The sequence below is a fragment of the Pundamilia nyererei genome, unplaced genomic scaffold (genome assembly GCF_000239375.1).
Source record: "Pundamilia nyererei isolate P.nyererei 1_Seehausen unplaced genomic scaffold, PunNye1.0 scaffold00180, whole genome shotgun sequence".
Lineage (NCBI taxonomy): Eukaryota > Metazoa > Chordata > Actinopteri > Cichliformes > Cichlidae > Pundamilia > Pundamilia nyererei.
Window position 1 is genome coordinate 54755 of NW_005187581.1, and position 16009 is coordinate 70763.

The 16009-nt window shown below is 39.0% G+C and overlaps 1 protein-coding gene across 2 annotated transcripts in view; it reads right to left on the minus strand.

The window, feature by feature from the left end:
- Window positions 1–116: 116 nt before the first annotated feature.
- The window catches only part of trpc4a (transient receptor potential cation channel, subfamily C, member 4a), a 33636-nt gene continuing 17743 nt past the window's right edge, over window positions 117–16009 (minus strand). For both annotated transcript variants that reach the window (XM_013914251.1, XM_005746565.1), the window contains 10 exons: window positions 15180–15380; window positions 6713–7058; window positions 5281–5420; window positions 4990–5190; window positions 4754–4875; window positions 4226–4421; window positions 3938–4129; window positions 2779–2820; window positions 2273–2362; window positions 117–1704 (listed from right to left, as the gene is read on the minus strand). In XM_013914251.1, coding sequence (XP_013769705.1) covers window positions 1024–1704; window positions 2273–2362; window positions 2779–2820; window positions 3938–4129; window positions 4226–4421; window positions 4754–4875; window positions 4990–5190; window positions 5281–5420; window positions 6713–7058; window positions 15180–15380 — 2211 coding nt within the window. In that variant the 3' untranslated portion in view covers window positions 117–1023. The remainder of the gene's footprint in view (window positions 1705–2272; window positions 2363–2778; window positions 2821–3937; window positions 4130–4225; window positions 4422–4753; window positions 4876–4989; window positions 5191–5280; window positions 5421–6712; window positions 7059–15179; window positions 15381–16009) is intronic.

Below are 16009 nucleotides of genomic sequence, written 5' to 3' on the forward strand. Positions count from 1 at the left end.
ACCTCATAATCTACTATGAAGATATACAGTTAACTTTTGACAGTATCAGTTACTGTGTTTATGCCTGTCTGGGATTTGCAATGAACAAAAGAGGAGACAGGAAATTAAGAGTGTATTTCTATATTTATTCTTGATTTATGTTTCAGTTTCTATAATGCCATTCATTCGAACTAACATGACATCTTAAACTAACAGTTAAAAACAGCAGATCTGTTCAAAATAATGAGTTTATTCTTGAGTGACAAAACTTGAATAATACGTTGCTTTAAATAATTTATCGGCTGTGTTCATAATGTCTATCTCAGATAGTTTGGCCACACCCTACTTTACAGAAAATACTTGGGATGAACTGTCAGCGCTGATTTTACAGTCGGCCTAATCAGTGTGATGAGAATCATGATCCACAGTTCTTGCATAGAAAACTTTGACAGAATTGCTGTTGCAATGATCAGAGTTTGAGCGATCTTTGAAAAAACTGTATGCCATTTTAAAGTGTGTAAAGTGCAGAAACAGACAGAGTAAGGCAGAAAGTCACGTCTAAAACAGAACACATCTATTGCTCTAATAAGATACTGATGGGGAGAGTTAAATGTTCATGGGTAGAGGGAAAAAAAAGAGGTAGAGAGAGACGGTTATATGGTAACCAACAGGACAATTTGAACTGAAATGCACATATCAGCTGGGAGAAAAAGCTTTTTTCTTTCAGGAAATCATTATTGTCCAATCACCTCTGGGGTCATAAAACGAAATATAGTAATCCTTAAATGTGATTCCTCGTAATGCTTACACGGAGCTTCGAACAATGTTGCTGCATTTCCACTGCTAATATAACAGCGTTTAAAACAGTTAAACCAAAGGCCTCCCTGAGTCTCCAAAGATCAAAGCTGATCATAAGTTTAGTAATAACTGGAAAAGTTCGACTCATGTTCACAATTCTCACTCGAGGCTCACGTTGATTGTCAGTCTCTCTGTCTTCAATCCAGCATTACTGGGCCTGTAGTTCTGATCACATCGCATCACATCTTAGGCATCGTCTTTGTATGAGCCAGACATACATTCATCAGCTACTGAGTCAGTACAGGTTAAATCCTTGTCTCTTTCCTCAGTTTCTCTTTCTTCACACTGGTCCAAGCATTTTTTGCTGTTCGACTCCTCCTTAATTTCCTCGACTTCTTCCTTCTTTTTTGTTTCCAGGAGTTTCCTCTCACTCTTTTCTCCAGCGATATGTTCCTCTAAGTCTGAGTCCCCACACTCCCCTGCTTCTTCTGACAAAGAGTACATCTCCCTCGAGCTTTCTGCTGCGCTTGATGAGGCTTCTTTGTTGCCCCTTTGGTGTTTCTGAAACAAACCAAAGTCAGATACATCTTTGGAGTTGCTTCTCCTCTGGCTTGACATTTCACCAGAGCTCTCATCAGAGACCAGGGACATGAATCCATTAGGTAGACCATTGGAGGCTTCAGGTGGCCTGGGTGCAGCTGTTGAACTGCCCAGCTTGAGGATGGATGTAGCGATTTTGAATCGATTAAATTTGCTTTTCATCTGGGTGCTCTGTGGGCAAGCAGAGACCTTGAGTGAGGAATTAGGGTACGCAAGGCTGGATTCCACTGAGCTGCCACTGGCCTTTGCCACATTTAAAGCTGACTTTCCTGTCTTCATCATTCCCATCACCTCATAACGGAAACTGGAGATATCTTGTTTCAGCTCCTAAAAAACAAAGAGCAGCTTGACTGTGAAATTTATAACTACTAGCTCCCACTGTTGGTATCAGCAAAAACTGAGCTGTATTGATTTAGCTAAAAAAGCTATCTAGCTAGCTTTGTAGCTAGTTAGCTAACTAGTTAGCTAGCTAGCTTTGACTCAAAAACAGTTATGAGACAAAGCAACACTATGTCTCTAAATGCCTGTAGTCTAGACTAATAATTGATGCATTATTTATCTTTGTATGATCATGGTTATGTCTGTTAAACTAGGAAAAACAGTCACAATGCCTTTCAAATACCTTTGAACTATGATGAAAATCTGGATTAGTGAGCACTTAAACCATCTCCTCATACATCCACATATATATTGTCTTATCATCATTATCTTGTCAGAAGATGACTGTTATTAGTTTGTCTGATGACTTGCAGGCATGTCCTTAAAGGATTTGCATTAACAGTCAACGCATTGGAAAAAAAGATTAAATATAACCAAAATGCAAAAGAAAAATATACAAACATGATGATAAATAACTCTCAAACATAATTATGTCATATTCATTCAAGAAGACTACCTTGAAGTTGTCTTCAGTCAAGCCTTCCTCTGTCTTGGCATCTCGAATCATGGCAGCCACATAACGTTTCACCAGGTTCCTCAGTACCTCCTACAATAATTTAAAAAAAATCTTGAACACAAAAGATCTGAAACTTTATTCAATACAAACTTCAAATGAATGAGACAGGAAACAGACAAATGTGCTCCTCTACAATGAAAAGTGATTTAAATCCTACTGAGTTCAGTTGTTTGGCTGATTTTGTGAAACATCATAAAAGCTTTTTATGGAACGTCCGCTTCAGGGTGTCAGCCCTGCGTTGAACCTGCCCTGTGTGTATCCACCTCTCACCCTTTGACCCCCACCTCCCCTCCCCCCTTTTGTAAAAGTAATTAAGAAAATGAACAGATGAAAACTGAGTGCTGGAAACCTAAAGAGGCCAATTTGTGTCTGCCGCACACACTTACACAGACAGTGGTGAGAGACTGTAATTATTTTCAGCTTGCTTTCAAAGAGACTGCACTTACCTGGTACTGATGGTTTATCCTCAGGTTCTCTGCAGCTCGCCTCTACACAGACATCAGATGCCAGAGGTTGGTTAGAGAAAGAGTGGGAGATGAGTTAAAAAAAAACAACCTAAAACATATTTTGTTTTTCTTCACGGTATCACACTTTTCTGTAAACTCTGCTATCTGTGAGGCTCGATATGTGTGTCTCCTGAGTGCTGCGCCATCAAACACGAAAAAGTTTCCCTCTAAAATTAGGCTGCAATAAAGTGAAAATTCTACTTTCTACAGAAACTAACACTTATTTCACTGGGTTATTTTGTTTAGTGTCATACAAGACAAAGCAGAGCAGCAAATCTTGACTCTCTCTTATAAGTAAAGTTGCCTGATTATTTTTTTAATAAAATTCAGCTCAAGTCATGGAAATTCAGCTCTCAATCACCGCTATTATGCCTGGTCATATCAGGAAGCACTCTGGAAGCCATTCCTATACAACTCCAGACTTCAACATTATGAGTTCAAACAACTTTGTTTTTATATAAGTACAAGTTACTCTCCACAGTAAAGCATATTTTACATCCATGGACCGAGAGGGTCCAAGAAAGATGTCCCTGCTCCAAAACTAAGACTTTCACCTTTGCCAGAAAGTTTTATGGTCAGGTGCAACAAACATTGAGCTTGTCACAAGAGGTACAAGTATGTCTGGAGGAGTGAAGGTAAGGCTTTCAAACCTAAGAACACTGTACCAGGCAAAAAGCGTGGTGATAGCATCATGCTCTGGGGCTGTTTTGCTACTAGTGGTACTGGTAATTGTACAAAGTGGGTGGAACAATGAAGGTGGAGAACCTCCAAATTTTACAATTACACGTAAAATCAGCAACTAGAATGTTGAAACTTGTACAATTGGGTCTTCCAACCAGACAATGATCCAAACACACATCAACTGGTTTTGGAGTTGATAAAACCTTGAATGGCCTTTGTAAAGTCATAAACCTCCAACCACAACTTATTTACAAACTATGAATTAGTATAACTGAATTTCTCAGTTATAAGTTAAAAAGATAACAGCAATAAAATCTTTCAGCTTATTATTCCTTATGTTCATTTTTCAAACCAACCAACCCCCCTTTTCTCTCTCTGTATGTGAAAACCATACAAACACATTTGACACCAGCCTTACCCCAAGGGTACCAATGGTGTCAGGGCGCTTGGAGCTTGTCCTCCACACCTGCTTCTTGATCCAGCACATGAGGTACCAGAATGATTTGGGGCTGGGGATGATGTTGAAAGGAGCTGGCAGAGTACCCCCTTCTTCAAAATAACTCATCCACAGTTTTGTCCTTGCAAATTTCCACTCAATGTCTGCATGGTCCTGAAATCAGATTGAGGTATAGTTGATAAGAATGAATGTTTTGGTTGAACTGTTACACTTACATGACTGTTTGCAGTGTTTTTGATTAGTGCTCACAGCAATGTGCTGGTAGGAGTTGTTCATCATAGCTATGAGCATGTTGAGGAGGACCACCAATGAAATGATGTTGTAGGCCCCGAACATGTTGGCACCGACAAATTCAGTGAACTGGTGGTCAGCATCCACATTGGTCACATACAGGCTGATCAAACCAAAGATAGACCAGAAAAGAGACTGCAGGGTCTCAAATAATCTGCAAGACAACGTATGCGATGTAAGCCAAATTTGCTAAACAGTACAGATACATGCAGTAAATAAAATGTGTCCTTGCTAGTTGAAAATGTATTCAGTTGCAGGATGGTTTAAAAAAGACTGAAGGAACCCTTCACTTAGTGTTAATGAGATTCTGCTAATACACCAGCTTTTCTTAGCAACTGAAAATTTGACTGAGTTCCCACATTTTGTAACAAGTAACAGCGATATACACGAACGCACAGCTCTCTGATTCTTTGACACTCTCTCTCACACACAAGATCACACATTCACACTACTCGAGCAAGCAAGACAGGATTCATGCAAACTCACGTGGAGAAAGCGTTATTCTGATGCACACATCGGATGCCCTTACACTTTCCTTTCTCATCTGAAGCCTTAGTGTCATAGTAAAAGTACAGCTGGTTCAGGCCATTAGCGAAGGCGAGCAGAACCTGAAAAGAAATGCAGCGTGTGGGCGAAATTATGTAACTTCATTCACTACTTCTGTCACATATAATTTACTGTTCCACTTCTTGTCTTTGTTCTGCTCGTGCGCAAACATTTACCAGGCAGTAGATGAAGAGGAACTTCAGGATGTCGAGCAACATTCGCCCCAGAGAAATCTGCAGTGGCCCCAGGTGAGAGTTGGCCGTGAACAGTGAAATGAGGCGCAGGGAACTGAAAATGTTTGCAATGGCAAACACTGCTTCAGCAACTAGTGTCGGGTGCCACATTTCCCACTGGTTTCTGGGTTTACTTCCGCTGTACTGGATGAGCAAAAAAAGAAAAAGAAAAGATAACTTGAGCATACAGAAAGGTCACAGCCTGTTTAGTCTATTGTCAACACTAGTGGTTACCTTAGTATAGGCTACAATCTTCAGGGAGATAGTGGCCAAGTACAGAGAGTTCATGACAAAGTCCATCAGGTTCCACCAGTCATGAACATAGTCTTGAAAACCACCATCCCACATTTGCTTGATCTCTGCCCAGATGAATCCTAGAAATTAGATTATAGAAAAACAGAGCATGTGTCCAGTATTAGCATTTTATATGATTGCATATTATTTTAAAAAAGTGAGGACTGTAAAGATAAAAATACTCCTTATGTTCTCTTCAATCTGCAGCTACTGTAGCACCCCTGACTCAGGCTGGCTATTTTATTGACATGCCCTTTGAGGAGATGTGAGCTACTGTACATTAGCAAACAAACATGTCTACCAAATTTCATTATCACAGTTTACAATGTTCCCATGTTGACATTTACAGGCTGGCTCGAACACATGATGAAAGAGAGCTAAGGCTGTGGTAAATGCCATTCAATTTTGTATTTGATTATAAACCAAAGTACTGAACAGCTTAAAAAATCAAAAAAGCATTTTCACAATTCTACTTGACGGACACCCTCAGTCTCATAATATTTCAATGGATGCAACTGTCATTATTTTATCTGGATAAATAGAGGATGGAAGTCCCACTGAGATTAAAAATCTCCCTTTCAATGGACACATGGTATTTAACTCAAAACTAAAGAAAAGTAAGTTAACCTCATGGCAGTGCAGGAAAAGAAAAAAAACAATCAGGAAGAATAATACATTATGCCTGAACTACAAACAGTTGATCAAAAAGCTACTTTCAGCTACTTCCTTATTCAGAAGCGGTCACCACAGTGGGCATCTCTGCATGTTTGACTTGGCAGATTTTTTTGTGCTGGACACCCTTTCCGATACAACCCCCATTGGATTTGTTGGCTGTTGTTGAAGAGATTATTTTGGACCAAAGGTGATGGAAGGACTAAAGTCAATGCCTAAAGTCATGTTGGTAGCATGGCTAAAAAGTAAATAGTAAAAATTGTGGAAGGCAGAAAAGCATGTCAACAAGAAGCACTTAGTCACTGAGCTCAAAATCTGCTGGGATGCCCGAGGCAGGATGAAAAAAATAACATTTTTTTATAGGCTTAATGTTCATTCAGCACTTTGATCCAGTTCTACTTTGTGTAGTATTTGGAGTCGATCAGCAACTAAAGAAAAATCACTTGTTCCCATTAACAATTGTAAAGTTTGGAAGTTTGGAAAGTTTAGATTTGACTTTTCCATAGAAACATCAGCTGAGGTGTATGGTTGTCATAGCAAGAGTAATTTAAACCCAATATTTAAAGATTTAGTGACATTAACTGACCACAAATAAGCTCTCTACTTTTTTACCTTCAGCAATTCACCAGTACATTCACCATCAGTACACTATCAAACAGTATAATCATCCTAATGCAGAGTACAAAACCACTGTACTCACCCAGTACCCAGGGCAGGATCATCCACTCCACAGCGGTGGGTGGAGGGCCCTGCCTGTCCTGCCTGTTATACTCCGTGATAACAATGTGCTGGGAGGCGAGGAGCAGCAGGAACAGAAAGGTCAGGTAGGACGCCGTGTGGCAGATGAACTTGATGAAGGGCTTGCGGATGAAGAGGCCATAGCGACTCTTGGGAGCGATGAGGTAGCAGAGAGCAAACACAGGGTAGAGGAGACCTATGAAGACACAGGTGACAAACTTTCCCGCCCAGTGACGCCGCCTCCAGCCAGGGAACTCATCATACCAGCGTGATGCCAAAAGCTGCTGACAGTTGGGCTGAGCTACAAACTTAAAGGGGGGATATAAGAAGGGAAGGGGAGAGGTTTAAATGTTTCATCTATGCTGTTTGATTTTTTTGTTTTTAAATGGCTCAAAATAACTTTTATTACATTAGCTTTGTATAGCAGGCATATAGGCCTGCTTGGAAAAATCATCCTCAGCCTAAGACTATTTAAAGGTTTTACACCGACTATCATGCCCTTGTGTCAGTATCCTGGAATTAGTACCTGCAGCAAGCTTCAGTTAACGGAATACAAAAGACTGAGTAGGATGTGTTGGTGGTGTAGAAAATTGAAGGGTTATCATGTACACGCATGAGTATTTTAGACTGAAAAACATATTGGCTGTCTTACAGAAACAAAGGTGGCTTTAAGCAGGCAGGTGGGCCATCTCAAATATTTCTACATGTTTAAAAAAGAATGACTGCATAGGATTTTTCTGAGATTTTCTTAAAGCCCTGGTCTGAATATGATTGGAACTTAATTTAAAGACAAATACCTAACGTGACTGTGAATGCATGTGAGTGAGCAGAAATAAAATGTTCAGTAACGCTAAAATAGCGATGCATCAGAAAAGCAGATTAGCTTCAGTGCTTCTCGCCTGAGTGTAGGTATATGGAGGCATACCCGGTTAAAGCAAAACAAATTCTGCTACAAATGAGGGTTACATCATGAGCATGCATGCATATGCAAGCAAATTATGCAGGAGCACACAATGCTGTGAAAAATCCTGATGAGCTTCCATATCAGTATATCAAGTGTTGACCAGCACCGGCGGGTGCCAATTCACCAACTCTGCAGCCTCGTTTCCATGGGAACCACAGATCCTTATCTGTGTTGGGGTCTGAAGCAGAATGGCTCATATTTCCATAACTACAGTTTTACCTGAAAATGTGAGAGGAAATGCAGAGCAGAAGGATAGAAAGGGCTGAATTTTATGGATGAGAGGAGAAGAAGAAGTGGTATACTCGTTTTTTCTTCTTCTTTTTTTTTTTAACCAAATTTGAGAGCGGGATAAAGAGAAAGGGAAGACTGAATGAATGTGTGTGAGAGACAACGACACTGTATTTGAAAAATAAAGAGAAGAAAAAGTCCCAACTTTTTCTTTTCAGATGATTTCTTTGAGCACGGGCCTTACTGCAGTGAACCCATGGGTGCAGACTGAAGTAAAATAGAAATAGTAATAATGATAAAAATAGAAAGTCTTAAATTCTACCACAGCTATAAATATAATTTACCACTATTTAAAAACCGCTTTTGCCACTTATTCATCAAACCTGCGTCATTTCAGGTCTTTAAAGTTCTGAGTGTTCCATTTATAAACAGAGGAATTTATTTTTAACTTGCATCTTTAATTAAACATCAGAACCTTAATCCTGATTAAGAACTGTAAACACTATTTCCTTGGGCTTCTTGACGTGTTGCGATAATCAGCACGATACATTAAACACTGGCAGTGATGGCGAGGCAGGAAATTATGCTAATTAACATGATATATAGGAAATCAATGTGAGTATTTACTCAACACGTGGGCTGAAATTAGAAAGTAATAAATGCCTGAGATTGAATTAAATTGTCTGGTATAAATTAAAAGACTGCGTTCTAAGTAAGATGTTGCTGGCTATTTTATTTAAGAGCCAGGTTAAAAGAACAGGTTTTATTCTCTACAGAAAATCTCTCTGGCTGTACCTTTGATTGCTCTTAAATAAAAAAAAGTTCACCTTTCTATTGAAATATTGTAGAGCCATTTCTCATCTGTCGCAGTCACTTATCAAAGCCAGCCGCAGTAAAGTGACATATTTGCCTTAAGTGGCTTTTTTGCACAGGTCAAACCATCCAAGTCCAGTTTGAAAAATGTCTCCCAGCAAACTGCCTATCACCAAGCCTAAAATGCCAGGAAAGTGCCTGTAACTGTGTGAGAGCTGTTGGTGCTTTCTAGCTCGGCAAAGACATGTTCCCCTGCAGCTCTACCGACATAAAAGAACTGCTGAAAGTTTTTTTTGTCGCTATCACAGACACACAGTGACAAGCAAACAGCATTCAGATGGGTGTAGGTTGAAATACAGGTTATATGAAATCCATTGTTTTGCTCCACTACTCTCTCAGAGTTGCAAGGGTAATTACATATCTAAAAATGTAAACGTCTAATATCTGTCATTATAGTTAAAATGTGTGTATTATGGAAGATTTGAGTTTATAGAAGATTTTGGTGCACACTACAGTTACCTATCCATCATCTATTCAATACTGTGCAAAGGTCTTGAGCATTTCTTTATAATTTGCTGCTAAGTGGCTTTGAGTTCATCAGAAATCTTTGGCTCTTTTTTCAGTGCAGTCTTTGTACCTGACCACCTTCAAAGGAATATTTTGTTTGTCAAGCAACTTAACACTGAGCCATGAATCATTCAGCAAAAAAAAAAAATAGCTCATGATATTAAATAGTATATTGTGTAAACATAAGAGACAATTTAGCAAAGAAACAAATTTAAGTTGTATCTTTCACACTTTGTTACTAACAGTCTGTCAAAAACACATCACAACACAAGGATAAAGTATAGTATTTTTCACCAACAAGATGCCAAAGAGATATTGTGTGCAGCGTGTCCTTAAAAAACTTCAGGAACCTGGGACAATTAAAGACAAAAGAAGAAGTGGGAGGTCTAAAAATCTATTTACAGTAGACACACAGTATCTGAAAATCATGTCCTTAAGAAACAAGAAAAAAAAATTCAAGTAAAGACCTGACAGAAAACCCAAGAGATCCATCTGGCCCCTCTGTTGATCCTACTACTGCAAACTTGTTAAACCTACATATGTGAGATACAATTATTGCTTCCCTTTATTTCTGAGTTTTACAAAGGCTGAACTTTTGGTCACAGCAAACTGACTTGTTAAATCAGATTCTTGCTCCTGGATCAGCTGAGCACAAATGGTTTTCTCCCTACACAACACTTACTGCTCTTGGTGCAATTTAATTTCTACTTAATGGGGACATTAAGATGGCTTGAAAATCTGAATTGCAGTTTTTATGAGATATCACAAGGGGGCAACGTCAAACTACTGCATGTAAAATTGATGGGTTCCCCTCGGTGCCTCAGACAATTTTAAATATTAAAGAGACAGTCTGTTTATGTTTGTACTGTGATTTTTCAGTCTACTCACCTCACCTACATTTATACCAAGAATATCTGTATAAAATTTAAGTAATCAACATTTGAACGCTCCAGGGAGAGAAGATAATCTGCTCTTTAATGTTTATGGGTTACTGATCACATCTATCTGATTTGACCTCCTGCTGCATCAAAGCGCTGCTTGCTCTGTGAGTTCAGCTCTTTAGACAGAAAACCTATGGAGATTTCTCTTCAAACTGTTATAAATGGCCTTTTTAAACCCTGGGAGCACATCAGCGCACAGAGCCAAAAACACACACAGATGCGAGGATAAATGCACAAATGTAAACAAGCCTATTTGCACCTTACACAAATGAGAAACGTCCTTCATTTTGTTCAGCCGAGGGTCAAAAACAGACTTTTAATGACTCACATTCATAAACAGAAAGCACTATTTAAAAAAAAAAAAAGTCTTCCATGCAGACTGAGTGTCGTGATTATTGCGAGAGTTTTAACAGGTTTTCAGATCAGAAACCAGTGTTTCAAAGCACTGAGCAGAGATCGCACCACGGACAATGAACACTCTAACTGCTCTCTGCATGAACAAACAAGCTTTTCCAGCCCCAGTAAGTGTCCATTTAACCCTCAACACTTCACTGGGGGCAAGACTTTACGGATCATCTCTCGCAAACAAAAGGCATTTCCTATTAAGAACTCTGCTTATCTGTGTGCATGTGTGCGCGCATAAATGTGCACTATACAGATGTGATTTTCTGATGTGAAGCAGCAGATGAAAATGTTTTTTAATGGCCGATTCATGCCATGTTTCCGTTTTCCAAACGAATGAGAAGTTTATTGAAGAAAAATCTCCCCAAATGAGGTTACAGTTTATTGAATATTGTCTTGCACCTTAAATTCATGTAAAATCCTGTTTCATGTCTTTGCGGGATGACTCTGCCTCTTCTACACAACAAAAAGCACTACCTTCATAACTGCTGCATATACTCCTCAATCAAACAAGAAATCAGGCATAAAACAGAGTCCAAAATGAGTTAAAAATAACACAAAACACCTTACTGCTCAGTTTTTCCACATGATAGTTTTTCTATCATAGCAAAATGAAAAGAAATCTGTCAGCTCTGCTCTTTGGGCTAAAGTTGTAAGAAATAAATGTCTAAAATTACGGAAGAAAAGCTGATAGCTCATTCCCCAGACTGTCCTGTAATTATAAAACACAAATTTGTCTTTTTTCTGTGAATCCATTGTAAATAAAGAAATTTCTCTAGTAGATAGGAACATTTAATCATTTATCTGTTACTAAATTACTTTGATGTAGCATAAATGACTGTGGGGGTGGTCTTTATTAGCTGGAAAACCTGTAAAATGCTGCCCAGCCCAGCCGGCCAAATTGGAGTCTTTGGTGGATCAATTGTGGCCCCCGGGGCTTATGTTTGACACCCCTGTTCCAAGAGAACAAAAAAGTAAGAGTGAAAGTATTAAATTTACTGAAATAGAAACTTTTCAGGCAGTTTTACAACAATAAGACTGCAAAGAGACAGCAACAAACTTCTTAATCAAATTACCACATGCTATAATAATTTCTCACAGACTGAGCATTTCCAATGACTTCATCTTGAAAGGATTCTTAACAACTCCAGTTGGCGAGGACATTTATCATTTGAAAAGGGCGACTGGGTGGATTGTTACTCTCATCCTTGACACTCTGCTCTCCATCAAAATGCTGGAGCGACTGAAAGCTGCTATAGATAGCCGATCCAAGAGAAGGGCACGTTGGGACTCGATAATTAAAACACTGCTGGGATGAGGAGATGATAGGAGGCACAGTTGCGGCAAAAGCAGCGCAAGGCTTGTTTGTTTACAGTGTGTGCAGAGAAAGATTTACTGGCAATAGCAGAGGGGTTCGGTAAGATGACAGGGAACTGTCCATCATCATGTCCACCTGTGCACTCGCACGGCCCCAAACTGTCCTTCTGTGACTCAACATGCTCATCCGCCAGCCTGTTTGTTGATGCGCAACAACTGCATGGATGAAGGAGGAAAGAGCAGTGTCATAAAATGCGACTCCCCCAAAAGTGCATCATCTCTGACAGCCACGCAGGGCTCCCAGCTAAAGACAGCTGAATGAATTATTAGTCGCTCCTGGGAGGGATGCATCTGCTTCTTCATCATTTCCTACCTCACCTTCATATGCAGCGTAACAATTCTGTTGTAGAAAATCGATTTAACCCCTTCTTCTTGCTTTTAGCCATCCCATAATTTAGCAAGTCACCGAAAAATCTCCTACATTCACCATCCCGACACTGGAAAGCGTGATCGGCTTTTGCATTAGCCTTTGGGTGTTACGGTAGCTAACAGGAACATTCATAACGACATGGACCTAACCGAAGGGGAGTGCCACATTAATTAGAGACGAATGCTGAAGATTGAGCAGATGCAAAAATCCACAGATACACTTTACAAGAATTAAATCAACTTATTTGCATGTTTATTGTTTATGGCTCTACCCACCGGGGAAGGTTTTACATCCCAGTGGAAATAAAAGGATGAAATCAGCAGACCAGAAAACTGAATATTGTTTTGGAGTTACCACGTTTGGACCATTTCCACCACAATTATTTACATCCATTTGAATTGCAATGCAGCGCCTACAAAGCTGCTAAATAAAAGATCCCAATTTACTCCCTATAGGAAATTCAAATCTGGACTGTGAATGTAATCAGTGTTTATATGGCATGTTTACAGCTCCTTCAAAAGCAGTTGCTCTGTATTAGACTTTCCAGATCGTACAGGGAAGGTGGATACATGTAATTAACAGTTCATTGTCTTTTCCTTTACTTAAAACCAGTGTTGGTCAAGTTACTTGAAAAAAGTAATCAGTAACTAATTACTGATTACTTCCCCAAAATAGTAATCCCGTTACTTTACTGATGACTTATTTTCAAAAGTAATTAATTACTTAGTTACTTAGTTACTTTTTAAAAACACGATTTAAAACCTGAATAGGTAATAAAGTGATAGATCTTTCAGCCCAATTCTACTTTTTCTGCATAATCCATCATACAAAATGTAATCAAATGGAAAAGTCTCTTTTTTTAACTTGTTTTATTAGTTTTAATCTTTTAACTTTATGCATCAAGCAAAAATTTAATTATATGCAACATTCTCTGACTTGAATAAATTAGTTTAATATTTAAAGCTATTTTCTGCACATTCCAGAACATAAAATAAAATATTTTTGGTGTTTACACTCAGTCTTTCAAATAGATGCAAGTAAAACACAGCAGAAAATAAATAAAGTCAAAGACTCAGTGGTCCTGTTGCTCTATTTTTACCTGTAAAGCAGGAGTGGGGTAGGCGGAGGTTTACCCTGGTGCAGGTGTGCCGCGGTCAGTTGAAGAATCCGCGAGTTTCTCTGTGAGTTTCCCATTACGCCGTAGCGCACTCGGTGCTTGCTCGGAAGTTTAGGGTTTTTTTTCGCTGTAAAAAGAAGTTTTCTTCCCACGCACGATGGACGCTAATGTTTTTGTCACTTTTTATGGAATCAAACTCAAAGTAAGGTCAGTACTTCCACGCTTTAAACGCTGCACGCTCATACTCTCTCCCACAATCGATATATGATCCACTGTTGATCTGCACACAGCTGTTGTCACTAACGGCGCACTCGCTTACGTCACTGTCATGAGACATTCTCGCAAAAAATCACGGTTTTAGTAACGCAGTAATGCAGCGTTCCTACGGGAAAGTAACGGTAATCTAATTACCGTTTCTGCAATAGTAATCCCTTACTTTACTTGTTACTTGAAAAAAGTAATCAGATTACAGTAACGCGTTACTGCCCATCTCTGCTTAAAACCGACCCTAACTCAAACCTAAACAATGAACATGAATGTTGAGCTTCTGACATGCTTTTTTAAGGGTATTAGCAAACATATTCAGTCTACAGCTACAATACAAACATGGATTTATTTATTAGATAGTTGCCTTGCAACTGTAATACTCTGGTTATTTAATCTGGGCATCTTCATTCCCATTTGTTATCTGTGTGAGCTGCCAAAGGGAAAACCGTTAAAAACCTTATAAGACCTTTGCACCTCATGTCATTAAACCCGAAGCTAATCTAACATAATTACAGCACTTCTCATCAGCTCACAGTGACACAGACGAGACCACGTTGGCTTGGTTCAGCAAAACTCTCACATTTGGCAAGTTGACATTTTATTACAAAAATCTAAAAAACAAAAACAGCTATACAATAGATCACGAAGAAAACACTGTTAAGCAATGTGACAGAAAGAAAAATAATACTAGTGGAAAACCTGCATGATTTCCTATTTTACACAGTTTGGAAGGCTACAGCTGTAATATTACAGTCTTATCTGACTCTCATTGGCCTTAAGGTAAAGGAGGGCACACTTGACTGAGATGCAGTGTTTGTGTGTGTGTGTGTGTGTGTGTGTGTGTGTGTGTGTGTGTGTGTGTGTGTGTGTGTGTGCAAAAGATCATTTTGTTGATATCTAACAGGATGGCATTCTCTGCTTCCTTCCCCTTCCTGCAACCCCGGCAATGAAAAAACAAACAAGCAACCCGTCTCATTGCCCATCTGGAATTTTACACATTACCATATGTCTGTGTATTAATGGTATAAATTAAACGTATGAAGGCCTGCCATATATCAAAATATGACACTCATGTCATACACCCACTTCTGTTTTAGTATTTATTCAGAGGCTGAATATTACTATACTTTTCCCTGCTCCCTTATTTCCAACGGGTTGCCACAGCAGACGGCTTTTTACAAAAGATGCTCTTCCTGATGCAACCCTCCGAATTATCTGGGCTGGGACCGACACAGCAAGTTCGCCAGCTTGTGTCTCCTCCTGGTCTCAAACTGAGGCTCTTTCATGTTTAAGGTGAATGTGTTACCCACTACAGCATGGAGCCACATTACACATGCAATACAATGCAACCATTGCTGGATAATAATTTTACTTTGCACATACCTCTTTTTGGTGGTATTTGATAGCTAGCTTGAGTCTTGCCAGATCATTAGCGCCCTCCTCTTCCAATAAGCTGATATCATCTTTATAGTTGAGGATCATCTCCAGCTCTCTGGAGCTCCTTGTTTGGTCCAGGAGGTCTTTTGCAAACTGCTTACACTGCTGGGACAGCTCTTCATACTCAGATTTAAACTCATTCTCCACCTGGAAGCAATAGGTGGAGTGGATTTAAAACAAACACTGTAGTGCTGAAGAGCAGGAGTACGTATGTGAGTAAATATGTCAGGAAAAGCCTTGGGGATGTGAAACTCATTTTACATCATGGGACACATACAGCTGATTTTGATCGTAAGTGGGCCAAACCAGCGAACCTCCCCTTTCTGTCAATGTAAACTCGTCTAACTTTGTTGTTAACTTTGCCTGGACATACTTCACATTCACTGAAAATGTCCTTTTTTGCTCCTGTGGATCCTTTATAAAAAAAAAATATATAAATTTCTATATTAAATAGAGAAAAAAAACAGGAACTTTCATGTGTTTAATGGTTATTGTTTATCTATTACTTAATAGTAATAGATAACTTTCTGCATCAGGAAATCTCTACGTCTTGCTTATACACCTTTTATGGATCACCTCTATTAGCCATGTTCTCTTGGAGGAAAACAGTTGACCTATCTAACCTATCTAACTAAAATGTCTGTAAATCGTAGAGCACATACATAGATAACAGCATTTTATTATATTTTAGCTGGAGATATCAATAACCCTTTTTCAAATCCTTATTAAGGAACAATGTACATTTCAAATTCCTTTAATTTTAAATATGTTTATAT